The 16,376-nt window shown below is 38.3% G+C and overlaps 1 protein-coding gene across 8 annotated transcripts in view; it reads left to right on the plus strand.

Annotated features, from left to right (window-relative positions):
- The window catches only part of SLC4A10 (solute carrier family 4 member 10), a 385,140-nt gene that overhangs the window by 216,239 nt on the left and 152,525 nt on the right, over positions 1-16,376 (plus strand). For all 8 annotated transcript variants that reach the window (XM_037848895.1, XM_037848892.1, XM_037848897.1 and 5 more), the window contains exon 4: positions 15,250-15,388. In XM_037848895.1, the coding sequence (XP_037704823.1) occupies positions 15,250-15,388 (139 nt within the window). The remainder of the gene's footprint in view (positions 1-15,249; positions 15,389-16,376) is intronic.

The raw sequence follows: 16,376 nt of genomic DNA on the forward strand, positions 1-16,376 counted from the left end.
AGATTTTTATGAACACAACATAATGCCTATAAAATCATTTCTGTTTAAAGAATGAAAAACCAGAAACAAGGAAATGTGCTATTTTGAACTCAAAAACCTTTTTGCCCTTAAATATATTATCCTATTTTAATAAAACATAATTTTCTCTACTATCACTATTATTATGTGTCTGAGAGAAGCCTTTTTGAATAACTGATACCCTATCAGACTTTCAAATCCTGTTTGTATTAATAATGGTGAGGGTCTTATTTCCTCACAATTATTTTATGGCTAGTATTTTAAAGTTGCATGTTGAGTGATCCTCTTGCTTTAGAGGGGAAACACTGAATCTTGAATTTAAGTGGACCCAGCAATTGAGCTTTAAGGGCTAGATGTGTGTAGTAAATGTTATAGAAACCCAGGTTACTGACACAGAGTAAATTGAAATAAGCCTTTGTGAATTGTGATGAAAGAAAATGCTTCAAAAACATGAGGACCATAATGCCAAAGTTGAGGCATGGCTGCTGTGAAATGTAAATGTAACCTCTGATAAGTGAGCAGATAGTCAGAATGGGCTTTCATGCCATACACAATGACTGTGCTGCCCCATACTGCATAGGTAATGGAAGGTTTAATTGGTTTCTTGGTGTGACTTTAAAATTCCAATTTATTCCTTTCTTATCACTGTTCAAAGTACTGATTTTTTTTTTCCAGAACAGCCGCCAATCACAAAGACAGATTAGAAATATTTCTGTTGACTCTGATGAGGTCTGGTAGTGATACGTATCACCCAGATAGTATATTTTAGAAAAAAGACATTACCTGGTTCTTGTTAGTATCAGTTGGGGCTCTCCAGAGAAACATAACCAACAGTTATACATACATAACCATATACAGTTGTGGGGGCTGGCAAGTCTAAAATCTGTAGGGCTAGCAGGCTGCAAATTCTGATGAGAGTTGATGATCCAGTCCTGAGTCTGAAATCTACAAGGGTGCCCTGCATTCCAGAAATTCAGACAGGAGGTGACGTGGTAGTCTCAAGGCGAAATTTCTTCTCCACAAAACCTTATTTTTTTGCTCTTAAGGCCTTCAACTGATGAGGTAAATCTCACCCACATTTCTGAGTGTCGTCTCCTTTACTTAAAGTCAACGGACTGTAGATGTTAATCATGTCTACAAAATGTTTCCACAGGACCATCTAGGCTAGTATTTGGCCAAACAACTGGATACCATAACCAAGCCAAGTTGACATATAAAATTAACCATCATGTTACTTCAGATAAACTGAACCAGAAACAGATATGTTGCATCACTGAATTTATCAAGTACATCTGATATTTATAAGAATCCATCAGTCTCATTTCAGAATAAGCATTCATAGCCCATCCAGTAAATTGGCATCATCCTTTGAAGAAGTAATAGAGCACAAGTCCTGGCTATTGACTGTATTCTTGTTCATTTGGCTATAAAATTCAGTTTGATAAGTTTCTTAAAAGTATTTGATAATAAAAATCTCTTTATTTCTCAAATTAACATTCTAAAAAAGAAATCCCTTATTAATGTCTAAAGAAAATATGCTATATAAATGTGATTTCTTTTTCCTCTTTTTTATAATTTCTTGAATATATATAGTCATGTTTAAGATTTATTACTGCATATTGGTGGGAGCAGTTAATATTTAAAAACTGAGATGCTCTATTTTTTTAAGATTATTTGTTATTTGCATTGCTTTAATAGACTTTTGACTGGTTATTATGAGACATAGAAGAAATAGTGTGCAAAAATACCTGACCCTTAGGAAGGATTGGAAAAATTTTTTTAAATGTTTTGTGTTTTTTATCTCTCTATTATAATTTCACCATAGACACCTATTTCAATAAAATACACAGAATTTAAAGGTTACTAACTCATTTTGTGAATATAAATGAACTATGATCATTTGTAAGACTCTTGTAGCTCTTAAACACTGAACAAACACTACTTGCGGGATTTAATCATAAATTAACTATATTTCTGGCTTGCACTATCAATTTGTATTTATTCAGTGGGCCTAATTGTTATTCTGTTCCTGTGTGTGGTCCATATCTGATTCATAGGAAACACACATGTACTCATTGCCCTGATAAATTCTGGAAGTGCATGTTATTCAAAGCAGCAGTCTCAGCAGTCAGCAGCTAGACAGACTTTGTTTCTCAGGCAGGAATCATATGCCAGTCCATTGCAAAGGATGTATCAAGTTCTACTGGGAGCAATTCCTATCAAGCTCTTCTGGTGCCCTTGGAATTCAACTCTCTTGGCTTGAGAGAGGAGAAGACGTCCCTGTGGAGATGGGGCCTGAGGAGAGGTGGGGCTGATATCACAGCTCTCTGAAGAATGCTTCTTCAAAATAATATCTGTTCTCTCCAACTCTGCGGTGTGGGTGAGGAGTTGGAGTCAGATAACTAGGTTTCTAGGAACATGGGTTGCAAATTTTGCATATAATCTTACATTTCCTTTGGAAAGAAATATCTACTGGTTCTTGGTGCCAAAGCTGAAAATTTTATTTTATCATCCAGTTACCCCATGACAAATTACTATTTAGCATTAATAATACTATATTATTGCAATTATATGAAATATAGAAATTCAAGTGAACAGATTGTATTTGACATTCAGATAAGAGCAAAATTTTAAAGTTCAACTGAAAAATGGAAAATATTATTGAGCTTAAAGAGATTGGAGATATGAATTTGAAACAGAACTACCAACCTTGTCATCATTTCAAGATTTGGTAAGAAGGATATCTGAATACTGATTTCTCTGAAGTCTATCAAGGACAAAGAAGAAGAAAAGTGCATGTAATTCAGAAATGCATAGTGGTAAATATTCTGTTCCCTTAAGCTAAATGTCTCAGTGAGGCATGTGTACCACATGGCAATAAGGTTACATGTGTAAGATGGGAATTTCCACATCTTAAATGTAATTATTCCCTCAATGTTGTCTTTTCTTCTACCCCTGTTCTTTCATTTTTGAGTCCTCATCCATTGTAATCATATGAAATCTATTCTGGTTTGCTAATGCTGCCATTATGAAAAATACCAGAAATGGATTGGTTTTTATGAAGGGGATTTATTTGGCTACAAATTTGCAATTCTATGGCCATTAAAGTGTCCAAACTAAGGCATCAACAAGAGGATACCTTCATGAAGAAAGGCTGATGGTGTCTGTAAAACATCTATTAACTGGGAAAGCATGTGGCTGGCATCTGCTGATCCTTTGCTTCTGGGTTATGGTTTCAAAATGGCTTTCTCCAAAATGTCTCTGGGCTTGTACCTCTTAGCTTCTCTGGAGCAAACTCTTGGTTAGCATCTCCAAACGTCTCCAAGCATCTCTAAGTATCAGTGTCAGTATCAGTATCAGCTCTCAGCTTCTCTCCAAGTGTCCCTCTCAGCTTCTCTGAGCAACTTCTCTCTGTGTCTGTGAGCTCTCTTATAGGACCCCAGTGATTTAATTAAGACCCACCCTGAATGGGCAGGATCCACATCTCCATGGAAATAATTCAATCAAAGTTCTTTCCCATAGTTGATTGAGTTACATCTCCACAGAAATACTCAATCAAAAGTCTCTACCCAACAAGATTGTGTTAAAAGATCATGGCTCTTTTTGGGGAACATAATATATCCAAACTGGCATATTCTACCTCCTGGACCTCAAAAAGACATGTTCTTTCCAAATGCAAAAATACATTCATTCCATCACCATATAGATAAGTACAAAGTCCTTACAGTCTCCTCTGGCTGTGGACCTGTGAAACTCAGAACAAGTTATCTGCTGCCAATATACAAAGGAGGGGCAGTCATAGGATAAATGTTCCCATTGCCATAGGGAGAAAATGAAAGGAAAATGTGCATCATGGGACCAAAACAGTTCCAAAAACCTTCAGGGCAAACTCCCTTAGATTTCATTTATTGAATCATATTTTATCCTTGGAGCTTGAGAGAACAGGAGTCCAACCCTTTCCAAGGGCCTTCACGGCAGCCCTTTTCTCTGCAAATGCTGGGGTGAGTGTTCCAACATATCCACACATTGGGGAGACCACCATTTTCTCAGCCCCACCATCCTCAAACATCAGGGTGGCACCTGGACTCTTCCATCTCCACGGCACATGCTCAACCCATTCAGAACAATAGGGTGGTAACCAGGCTCTCCCCAATCTCCAGCGAATGTGCTCTATCCTCTCTGAGGCCTGGGGTGGCAGCAGTCTTCCTGAGCAACGAGGCAGAAGGCTCACCCTCTGCCTCTGGGGAAACTCACCCTTTCCACATGCATGGGTTGCTATGCTCTCCTTGCCCGAGATTTCTTGACTCCAAACCTCAACTTCCATGGTTCTGTCTTTGAAGAAATTTTTCCTTCAATTTGTCCCTTCTCCATCCCCTTGAGTCCAAACTAGCAGTGGTTCCATTTATACAGATCTTGCAAAAAAATTTGTTGGCTTGGCATGCAGCTTACCAGGATCAAAACTATCAGACTATAGGCCTTCCACAAATCCTTTCTGGATAACTCCATCTCCAATCCTAGCTTGTACTGAAATGGCTGGCTGGTTCCAGTTTTCATTAAGTCCTCACATGAGGCTGTAGCCAATGGAGTTTCACTTTCTGGAAGCCCAGAGTTCTCCAAACCATCAATTTCTGGTTTCTTTGTACCCAAGACTTCAGTTCTTAGCTTATCTCTTTCCTCTCACGTTTTACTGTAAGCTGCAAGGAGAAGCCAGGCTGCATTTTCGACATTTAGTTTAGAGATCTCCTCAGCTAAGTATCTGAGCTCATCAATTTCAAATTCTGCCTTACCTCCAACACCAGGACACAATTTTGCCTAATTTTCTGCCACTTTAAAATAAAGATCGCCTTTCTTCCAGTTGGCAATGCCACATGCATCATTTCTGTTTAAGGCCTTGTTCTGGTTTGCTAATGCTGCTGTTATGCAAAATACCAGAAATGGATTGGCTTTTATAAAGGGGGTTTATTTGGTTACAAATTCACAGTCCTAAGCCCATAAAAGTGTCCAAAAGAAGACATCAACAAGAGGATACTTTCATGAAGAATGGCCAATGGCATCGAGAACACCTCTGTCAACTGGGAGGGCATGAGGCTGGCATCTGCTGGTCCTTTGTTCCTGGGTTGTGTTTCAAAATGGCTTTTTCCAAAATGTCTCTGGGCTTGTCTCTCTCAGCTTCTTCAGCTCCTGTGTGTCTAAGCATCTGTGTTCCTCTCAGCTTCACCAGGGCAACCTCTGGTTCATCTCTTAGCTTAGCATCTCCAAATGTCATTCTGTCCACATCTCTTAAGCATCATCTTGCATCTGGGTTGGCTACTAGCATCTCTGTCAGCTCCAAAGTTTCTTAAAGGACTCCAGTGATTTAATTAAGACCTGCTCAGAATGGATGGGGCCACATGTCCATGGAAATACTTCAATCAGAGTTATCGCCCACAGGTGATTGAGTCACATCTCCATGGAAAACTCAATCAAAAGTTCCAACCTAATTAAGACAAATACATTGGCCTCCACAAGATTACATTAAAGATTATGGCTTTTGGGAGGACATTAATGTATCCAAACTGGCACAGACCTCATCAGAAGTATCTTTAGAGCCCATATTTCTACTGGCAGTAACTTCCAAGCAAATCTAAACCTTTTCTATCAAGCACCTCGCAGTTCTTCCAGAATCTTCCCCTTATCCATTTGAAAAACTGTTCCAACATGTTTGGCATTTGCAAACTCAGCAGCACCCCACTTCTCTGGTACCAAAATCTGTTCTGGTTCACTAATGCTGCCATTATGCAAAATACCAGGAATGGATTGACTTTTATGAAGGGGATTTATTTGGCTACAAACTAACAGTTCTATGGCCATAAAACTCCAAACTAAGGCATCAACAAGACGATACCTTTACTGAGGAAAGGCCAGTGGTGTCTGGAAAACCTGTTAACTGGGAAGACATGTGGCTGGCACCTGCTGATCCTTTGCTCCTGGGTTCTGGTTTCAAAATGGCTTTCTCCAAAATGTCTCTGGGCTTGTATCTCTTAGCTTGTCTGGAGCAAACTCTGGACTAGCATCTCCAAATGCCTCTAACCATCTTCAAGTGTAAGTGTCAGCTCTTAGCTTCTCTCCAAAGTGTCCCTCTCAGCTGCTCTGAGCTCCTTCTGTCTGTAAGCTCTCTTATAGGACCCCAGTGATTTAATTAAGACCCACCCTGAATGGGCAGGCTCCACATCTCCATGGAAATAATTTAATCAAAGTTCTTGCCCACAGTTGGTCGAGTCATATCTCCACAAAAACACAAAATCAGAAGTCTCTACCCAACAAGATTGGGTTCAAAGATCATGGCTCTTTTTGGGGGACATAATATATCCAAACTGGCACAGCATCTCTCTTTAATTAGTGCCTGTGCCGGTTTGAATGTATTGTGTCCCCCAAATGCCATTATCTTTGTAGTCTTGTGTGGGGCAGAAGTTTCGGTGCTGGTTAGATTTGCTTGGAATGTGCCCCACCCAGCTGTGGGTGATAATTCTGATGAGATGTTCCCATGGAGACATGGCCGCGCCCATTCGGGGTGGGCCTTGATCAGTGGAGCCATATAAATGAGCTGACTCAGAGAGAGGAAAGGGAGTGCAGCTGGGAGTGATGTTCTGAAGAGGAGCAAGCTTGCTAGAGAGGAGCGTCCTGGGAGAAAGCCGTTTTGAGGCTGGAGCTTTGGAGCAGACGCCAGCTGCCTTCCTAGCTAGCAGAGGTTTTCCGGATGCCATTGGCCATCCTCTGGTAAAGGTACCCGATTGTTGAGGTGTTACCTTGGACGTTTTGTGGCCTTAAGATTGTAACTGTGTAGCAAAATAAACCCCTGATTTATAAAAGCCTATCCATCTCTGGTGTTTTGCATTCTGCAGCATTAGCAAACTAGAACAGATTTTGGTACCAGGAGTGGGGTGCTTTTGCTGCTGAGTTTGCAAATACCAAACATGTTGGAACGGCTTTTTAAATGGATAATGAGGAGTTTCTGGAAGAATTGTGAGGAGCTTGATAGAAAAGGCCAAAACTGCTTTAAAGAGACTGTTTGTGGAAATATGGACTCTAAAGATACTTCTGATGAGGCCTTGAACAGAAATGATGAATATGTTGTTGCAAACTGGAAAAAAGGTGATCCTTGTTTTAAAGTGGCAGAGAATTTGGCAAAATTGAATCCTCGTGTCAGATGGAAGGAAGAATTTGAAAGTGACAACCTGAAATACTTAGCTGCGGAGATCTCCAGACTACATGTGGAGGAGATACCCTGGCTTCTTCTTGCAGCTTATAGTAAAATGCGAGCGGAGAGAGATAAACTTAGAACTGAACTCTTGGGTTCAAAGAAACCAGAAGCTGATGGCTTGGAAAATTATGAGCTTCCAGGGGGTGGAATCCCAGAAGCTACAGCCCAATGTGAGGATGTAACCAAACATGGAACCCAGCCACCATTTCAGTACAAACCAGGATTTATCCAGGAATTATCCAGAAAGGATTTGTGGAAAGTCCTATTGTCTAATGGCTTTGACCCCTGTGTGCTTCATGCAAAGCCAACAGAATTTTTGTGAGATCTTTATAGACAGAGCCATTGCCGGTCTGGACTGGAGGAGACAGACAAGGAAAAAATTAAAGGAAAAATTTCTTCAAAGACAGAGCCATGGAGGTTGAGGTCTGGAGTCAAGAGGTCTCGGGCTGGGAGAGGGGAGCAGCCCACATGCATGGAAAGGGTGAGTTTGCTCTGGAGATCGAGGGCGGGCTTTCCGCCTTGATGCTGTGGAAGAGTTTTGCCATCTGAGGTCCCAAAGAGGGCGGAGCACATTCCCAGGGAATTGGGGAGAGCCTGGTTGCCACCACACTGTTCTGAGGGGGTTGAGCGTGTGCTCCGGAGATGGAAGGGAATCCAGGAGCTGCCCCAATGTTTGAGGAGGGTGGGGCCGAGAAGGTGGTCTCCCCAATGTGTGGGTATGTTGGAGCACTCACCCAAGCATTTGGAGAGGAAACAGCTGCCAAAAAGGCCCTTGGGAAAGGTTAGGCTCCCGCTCTCTCAAGCCCCAAGTATGCAACGTTGTTCTGTTAATGACTCTCAGACTTTGAAATCTAATGGAATTTGTCCTGTGGGTTTTAGGAACTGTTTTGCTCCTGTTAACCCTGTTTTCCTTACTGTTTCTCCTTATGGCAATGGAAATGTTTATCCTATGAATGTCTCTCCTTTGTATATTGGGAGCACATAATTTGTTCTAAGTTCACAGATCCACAGCTAAAGAAAAATTATGCCTTAGGACTGGCCATGCCGGTAATTGATTTTGATGGGATTTTGTACTTAACTTTTGTTACTGAAATGATTTGAGTTTTTGTGGTATTGTGATGGAATGAATGTATTTTGTATTTGGAAAGATAATGTCATTTTGGGGTCCAGGGGGTGGAATGTGCCGGTTTGAATGTATTGTGTCCCCCAAATGCCATTATCTTTGTAGTCTTGTGTGGGGCAGAAGTTTCGGTGCTGGTTAGATTTGCTTGGAATGTGCCCCACCCAGCTGTGGGTGATAATTCTGATGAGATGTTCCCATGGAGACATGGCCCCGCCCATTCGGGGTGGGCCTTGATCAGTGGAGCCATATAAATGAGCTGACTCAGAGAGAGGGAAGGGAGTGCAGCTGGAAGTGATGTTTTGAAGAGGAGCAAGCTTGCTAGAGAGGAGCATCCAGGGAGAAAGCCGTTTTGAGGCTGGAGCTTTGGAGCAGACGCCAGCTGCCTTCCTAGCTAGCAGAGGTTTTCCGGACGCCATTGGCCATCCTCCGGTGAAGGTACCCGATTGTTGAGGTGTTACCTTGGACGTTTTGTGGCCTTAAGACTGTAACTGTGTAGCAAAATAAACCCCTGTTTTATAAAAGCCTATCCATCTCTGGTGTTTTGCATTCTGCAGCATTAGCAAACTAGAACAGTGCTTAATTAGTATATTACATTATCTGCTATTATGTATTCATCTTATCTCCTCAGACAAATTATATGAATTTAAGAATAGTAATCATGCTTTACCATTTAAATGAATGGAAATAGGTGTTTAATATTTACAATTGATGAATTAATCAAGTGACTGATTGAAATACAACCAGGCTGAAGACTGTGATATATAATTTGTTTAGGTATCATTTTATTTATTCAGTAGAACTATTAAGAAATGAACCTCCCACTTTTTAAATGAAACTTTGCTTTCCACCCTTTAATCAATTCCCCAGCCACAGATGCTCTTGGCTAATAAGGCAGCAAAGTTGTTATGGACCTGGGGAATCTGTAATTGAGCATCTACTTTATAAAACTTATTCTACTTTGCTTTTTGTACTGTTTACAGTGATTTCGCTCCACTTGAATAATAATATGGTAATGTTTTTTTATGTTGCAAATATATATTACTTGAGGATATTTTGATTGTGTTCTATATTGCTATATATAAAATACACATTTAAAAATTGGCATAAGTGTGTTAAGTGCCCCTAACACATTTCTTGACAAATGCATATTATAAGAACATAGCACAACACTAAACTACAACAACAAAAACAGGGCAGTTTTCTTGAGGTGAGCAAAGGATATCCCCCCCATATATTAATTGCCACATTTACCCTTATCTGATTTACTTAAATATTAAGGTTTTGGGTTTTTTTTGTCAGTATAGTTAACCAATACTGTTTCTTATACAATGGAAGTCTTGAATATTACCATGAACACTTTTCTCATTATCTGTTATTAAATGCTGGGGTTATATTCAGTCTAATAGACCAAGGTACCTTTCCTACTGATTTTTTTACTCTGAACTTCTAGCTGCTTCTCTCAAGTAGATAGGATTTGTTACAGTTACTTTAATCACATTTTACAGAATAAGACTTTGAAAATTTTGAGCAAGTCTATATTCTTCCTTAAATATACTTAAAAATTAACAGACATTAACAAATGACCAGATACATTTTATTTGCCACCTTGCCTTATCCAGAAAGGAATGCATAAAATGCATACAATAAGATAAAATAAAATAAATGCTAAATATATAGTTTATATCTTAGCCATAAATTAATATCTATATGATACTTTCATTCTTAAATAAGTAAATCTTTATTAAGCTTACCATATGCACTGAGGATATAGAAGCAAATAAGGCAAACATGATCAAGGTTTGTTATGCAACATGCCAGAAATGGATTGGCTTTTATAAAGGGGATTTATTAAGTTACACATTTAAAGTTCTAAGGCCATACATTCTAGCAGATGACAGACATAAAATCAATAATTGCACAATAAATTATTTAATTACAATTGAGATACATGCAACAAGGAGAAGTATAGGGTGCAATGAGTTAGCATAACAGAGGCCTGATTTATTGTTTGCATATAAAATGTGCTTATATGTAGAAATATGTGTATTGCTGTGTGTGTTTTGGGAATATGATTAGGAAGTCTTACCAAAGGATATTACATCTAAATTGACAGCTGCAAGATATATAGAAGACCTAGAGAAAGTAGTATGTACAAAACCCTGAAGTGGGAAGGAGCAATAGTACTATTACAAGGACAGATAGATATAGACCAGTGGAATAGGATTGAGAGCTCAGAAATCAACACTCACATTTTTGGCCAACTAATTTTTGGAAAGGTGGCAAATACTACTCAGTTGAAAAAGAATAGTCTAACAAATGGTGCTGAGAAACTGGATCTCCATTTGCAAAAAAAAAAAAGAAAAAAAAAAGGAGGACCCCTACCCCACAGCATATGAAAAAATCAACTCAAAATGGAAAAAGGCCTTAATATAAGTGCTGGAACCATCAAACTCCTAGAAGAAAATGTAAGAAAGCATCTTCAGGACCTTGAGTAGGCAATGGTTTCTTAGACTTTACACCCAAAGCGCAAACAATAAAAGAAAAAATAGGTAAATGGGACTTCATCAAAATTTAGAGCTTTTGTGCATCAAAGGACCTTATCAGGAAAGTAAAAAAGACGACCTACACAATGGGAGGAAATATTTGGAAACCACATATCTGATAAAGGACTAATATACAGAATATATAAAGAAATCCTTCAACTTAGCACCAAAAAGACAAACAACCCAATTAAAAAATGGGCAAAAGACTTAAATAGACATCTCTCCAAAGAAGCTCTACAAATGGCCAGAAAGGACATGAAAAGATGCTCAACACCATTAGCCATCAGCAAAATGCAAATAAAAACCACAAAGAGATACCATTTCACACCCATTGGAATGGCTGCTATTAAAAAAAAAGAAAGAAAGAAAGAAAAATAACAAGTGTTGCAGAGGATGTGGAGAAATAGGAACACTTATTCATTGCTGGTGACAATGTAAAATGGTGCAGCCACTGTGGAAGACAGTTTGGCAGTTCCTCAGAAATCTAAGTATAGAACTACCATATGACCTGGCAATCCCACTACTAGGTACATACACAAAATAATTGAAAGGAGGGACTCAAATAAATATTTGCACACTGTGCTGGTTTGAATGTATTATGTCCCCCAGAAAATGCCATATTCTTTGATGCAATCTTGTGGGGCAGATAAATTAGTGGGGATTAAGTTGGAACGTTTGGATTAGGTTGTTTGCATGGAAATGCACCCCACCCAACTGTAGGTGATAACTCTGATGAGATATTTCCATGGAGACATGGCCCCACCCATTCAGGGTGGGCCTTGATCAGTGGAGCCATATAAATGAGCTGACAGGCAGAGGGAACTAGGTGCAGTGCAGCTGTGAGTGACATTTTGAAGAGGAGCCAAGAGGGACACTTTGAAGAAAGCACAGGAGCTACAGATGAGAGACAGTTTGAAGACGGCCGTTGAAAGCAGACTCTTGCTCCAGAGAAGCTAAGAGAGGACAAATATCCCAAGTGCAACTAAGAGTGGCATTTTTGAGGAACTGCAGCCTAGAGATGAACATCCTGGGAGAAAGCCATTTTGAAACCAGAACTCTGGAGCAGATGCCAGCCATGTGCCTTCCCAGCTAATAGAGGTTTTCGGGACACCATTGGCCATCCTCCAGTGAAGGTACCCAATTGCTGGTGTGTTACCTTGGACACTTTATGGCCTTAAGACTGTAACTGTGTAACCAAATAAACCCCCTTTTATAAAAGCCAATCCATCTCTGATGTTTTGCATTCTGGCAGCATTAGCAAACTAGAACACACACCAATGTTCATAGCAGCAGCATTCACAATTGCCAGAAGATGGAAGCAACCAATTGTAAATCAATGAATAGATAAACAAAATGTGGTACATACACACAATGTAGTCAGCTATAAAAAGGAATGAAGTTCTGACACTTGGCAACATAGATGAACTTTGAAGACTTCATGTTGAGTGAAATAAGACAGTCGCAAAGGGGCAAATATTGTATGATCTAACTGATATAAATTAATTAAAATAAGTAAACTCATAGAGTCAGAATCTAGAATATAGGTTACTGAGTGATAGGGTAGGGTAAGGGATAGGAAGTTGTTCTGGTGTGCTAATGCTGCTGTTACGCAAAATGCCAGAAATGGATTGGCTTTTATAAAGGGGATTTATTAAGTTACACGTTTAAAGTTCTAAGGCCATAGAAGTCTTCAAACTAAAGGCATCAACATGAAGATACTTTCACTGAAGAATGGCCAATAGTGTCCAGAACACTTCTGTCAGCTGGGAAGGCATGTGGCTGGCATCTGCTGGTCCTTTGCTCCCGGTTTGTGTTTCAAAATGGCTTTCTCCAAAATGTCTCTTCAGCTGTTCTCAGTTCCTTCTGTTTGTGAGCTCTCTTTTAGGACTCCAGTGATGTAATTTAGACCCACCCTGAATGGGCAGGGTCCATTTCTCTATGGAAATAATTTAATCTAAGGTCTCCACCCTAATCAACAGACTAATCTGTCTGCCCCCATGAGATTGCATTGAAGAATATGGCTTTTGGGGGAACATAATATATCCAAACCGGCACAGGAGTTAAGGCTTACAATGTACAGGGTTTCTGTTTGGGATGATGGAAATGTTTTGGTAATGGATGGTGGTGATGGTAGCACAACATTGTGAATATAATTAACAGCACTGAATTATATTTTTGAATCTGGTTAAAAGGGAGTAATTTTAGGTCGTACATATGTTACTAGAATAAAAATTTTAAAAAAATAATCCATGGAATGGCACAGCATAGTGAACCCTCAGTTAAACCATGGACTATAGTTAATAGTACAATTATGAAAATGTTTTTTCATCAATTGTAACAAATATACCACACAAATACAAGTGAATAATTGGGTGGCATATGGGAACTTTGCATTTTATGCACAATTTTTTTCTGTAAACCCTCAACTTCTCTATTTAAAAATTCTGTAAAGTTATAGTAATCAAGAAAGCATGGTATTGGCAAAGGCATGGACACATAGATCAATGGAACAGAGTAGAGTGTCCAGAAAAGTAGATACTCCAGACAGATGTGGCCAATGGATTTTTTTAAAGGTACAAAGGCAATTTAATGGAGAGAGTATAGTCTTTTCAACAAATGGTTGTGGAACAATCCATATGCAAAATAACAATAATAATAACCTTGAATTAAACCTTACACCTTATAACAAAATGAACTCAACGTGGATCATAAATCTTAATATAAAATATAAAACTTTAAAAGTTTTTGAAGAAAATACAGAAGAAAGTCTTTGTGACCTGAGGTTAGATACAAATAGGATACCAAAAACATAATCCATAACAGAAAAATATGATAAATTGGATTTCATCTAAATTAAAAACTTGTTTTCAATGAAAGACGCTGTGAAAAGAATGTAAAGGCAAGTTACAGACTGGGAAAAGAGAAATGTTTGCCAATCATATGTCAACCCAGGACTTGTATGAGAATATGCAATGAACTCTCAAAATTCAATGGTAAAAGACAAACAACACAAATAAAATGGGCAAAATATTTCAACAGACACTTCACCAAAAAATATATATGGATGTCAAATAAGCATATGAAAAAAATGTTCAACAATAGCCATTAAGAAAATGCAAATTAACACATCAGTGAAATATCGCTACATAGAATGGTTAAACAATAACTGATAGTAATTCCAAGTGCTGGTGAGGATACAAAGTAATTGCAACTCTCAGACATTGCACCTGAGAATGCAAAACATTATGGCCACTCTGGAAAACAATTTGGCAGTTTCTTATAAATTTAAATTTACACTTACCATATGACCCAGCAATCCCACTCCTAGATATTTACCCTAGTGAAATCAAAATTATGTTTGCACAAAAACCTGTAAGCAAGAATGCTTATAGCAACTCTATTCATAATCACCCCAAACTGGAAACAACCCAAATGTCCTTTAACAGATGAATCAATAAGCAAACTATGGTGCATTCTTACAATGGAATATTACTCAGAAATAATAAGAAATGAATTACTTATATAGATATATATAAGTTATATATATATATGAGATAAATAACCACAATAATATAGATAAATCTCAAAATCTCAAAAGCATTATGCTGAGTGAATAAACCCAGGCTCAAAGGTTATTTAGCACATGTTTCCATTTATATGACATTCTGGGGAAGACAAAACTATAACAACGGAGTCAGATCAGTGGTTGCCAGGGTATAGGGGTGTGTTGAGGATGTGACAACATAGAGCACCACAAGGGAATTTTTGGTGAAGGAACTATTCTATATGCTGTTTGTGGTGGTGGTTACACAATGTATATACATGTCAAAACTCAAAAGATTTTATACCACATAAGTCGATTTTATTGCATGTCAATTTAAAATTTAATTATAAAATAAGATAAAACAAAATTATATTCAGCATTTTTTTAGTACAAGTAAGTTTTAACATAGTCTAATCTTCTGAGTAGAACCCATAAAATACAGCATTTTTATGTGAGAGAAAATGTGTGTATTTGTATGAGGAGAAATAGAAATAATTTACATGATGAGTGATATCAATAATTCCCCCCTATTCATCATATTTGATTTTATTTTTGATAATACACATTGTATATTTACATTTTAAATGTTTTCACTCCTACGTTATTCTAGACTTAATATAAGTCAAATTTAGTTTTAATTTCCTGATTCTACTTTGGATAAGTGTTGCAGGAGGGGTTGGGGGGTGGCATGTGGGTTTGGGGGTTTTGTTGCAGGCAATGACTAGGACATTTTAAGCTTGAAGTCATGGTAATACATGTCGCTGTCTCTGCTTTCCCACAGACACCCCATCACAACGGGTACAGTTTATTCTCGGAACTGAGGATGATGATGAGGAACACATTCCTCATGACCTTTTCACAGAGCTAGATGAGATTTGCTGGCGTGAAAGTGAGGATGCCGAGTGGCGAGAAACAGCCAGGTGAGGATTTTTGTTTGGGTGGAAGCATACTAAAGAATTTTCGTGCTGTTACAATAAAAGGTTCCTAATGCAATGCTTTTGTAAATATCCATGAGTGCTGCTGATTTCTGAAGTTGATCATCTGCCCTGGGCATAGCCTATAATGGGATATGGGTCAAAATGAGATCTGAAGGCAGTAATTATAGTAAACAATGACAAAGAGCCAGCAACAGCTGCAGCTTTAAAGATAAACAGTAACATAATTTGTGTGTCATCAGCAAAACAATGGAAATTTAAAAGTAATTTATTTGTGTCTTTTCAGCTGCTGGCTTATGCCCAAACTACTGATATTATAAGATAACTTGAGTGTGGGGCTTTTTAAAGAAAGAGCACACATTATAAGTGAATTTAGATACAGTCCTGGATTTCATGTATGATTTGTGAGGATAAAAATAATTTATAATGTGTTTCTAGGATATGTATGTACTTAAATATAGTTTTTTATGTTCAAAGTGACTTTTTATCTATCATTTGTAATTAATATTTATTTATTGCTATATAATTGATGGAATGCCGAAAAAAGTAATGAACTAAATTGTGGGTTTACTTTTTATTCATTCTTGATCACTTGCTCATTTATTTAACAAATATTTATGGAGCATCCTATTGTGTGCCAGGTGCAGTGGATACAGAACAACAGCAACAAAAAGCTTAAATCTTGCCTTTAATGATCTCATGGTCTAATGGAGGATTTAGACAAGTCGCCAAGGCTGTATAATGAATACCATGATCCAGGTGTGCACAGCAGCTGTGGGCACATCTAGGGTTGTCTTTACCCACTGTTTCCCAAATCTAATGTGAATATGAGTCCCCTGGAATCTTGTTAAAATGCAGATTCAGTAGACTTCAGACACAGGACCTGAGATTCTGTATTTCTAACAAGTTCGCAGGTGAAGTAATGTCAGTGTTTTTGTTTTGAGGACCACACTTTGAGTAGTGAGGATCTAAA

This window comes from Choloepus didactylus, chromosome 9, assembly GCF_015220235.1.
Source record: "Choloepus didactylus isolate mChoDid1 chromosome 9, mChoDid1.pri, whole genome shotgun sequence".
NCBI lineage: Eukaryota > Metazoa > Chordata > Mammalia > Pilosa > Megalonychidae > Choloepus > Choloepus didactylus.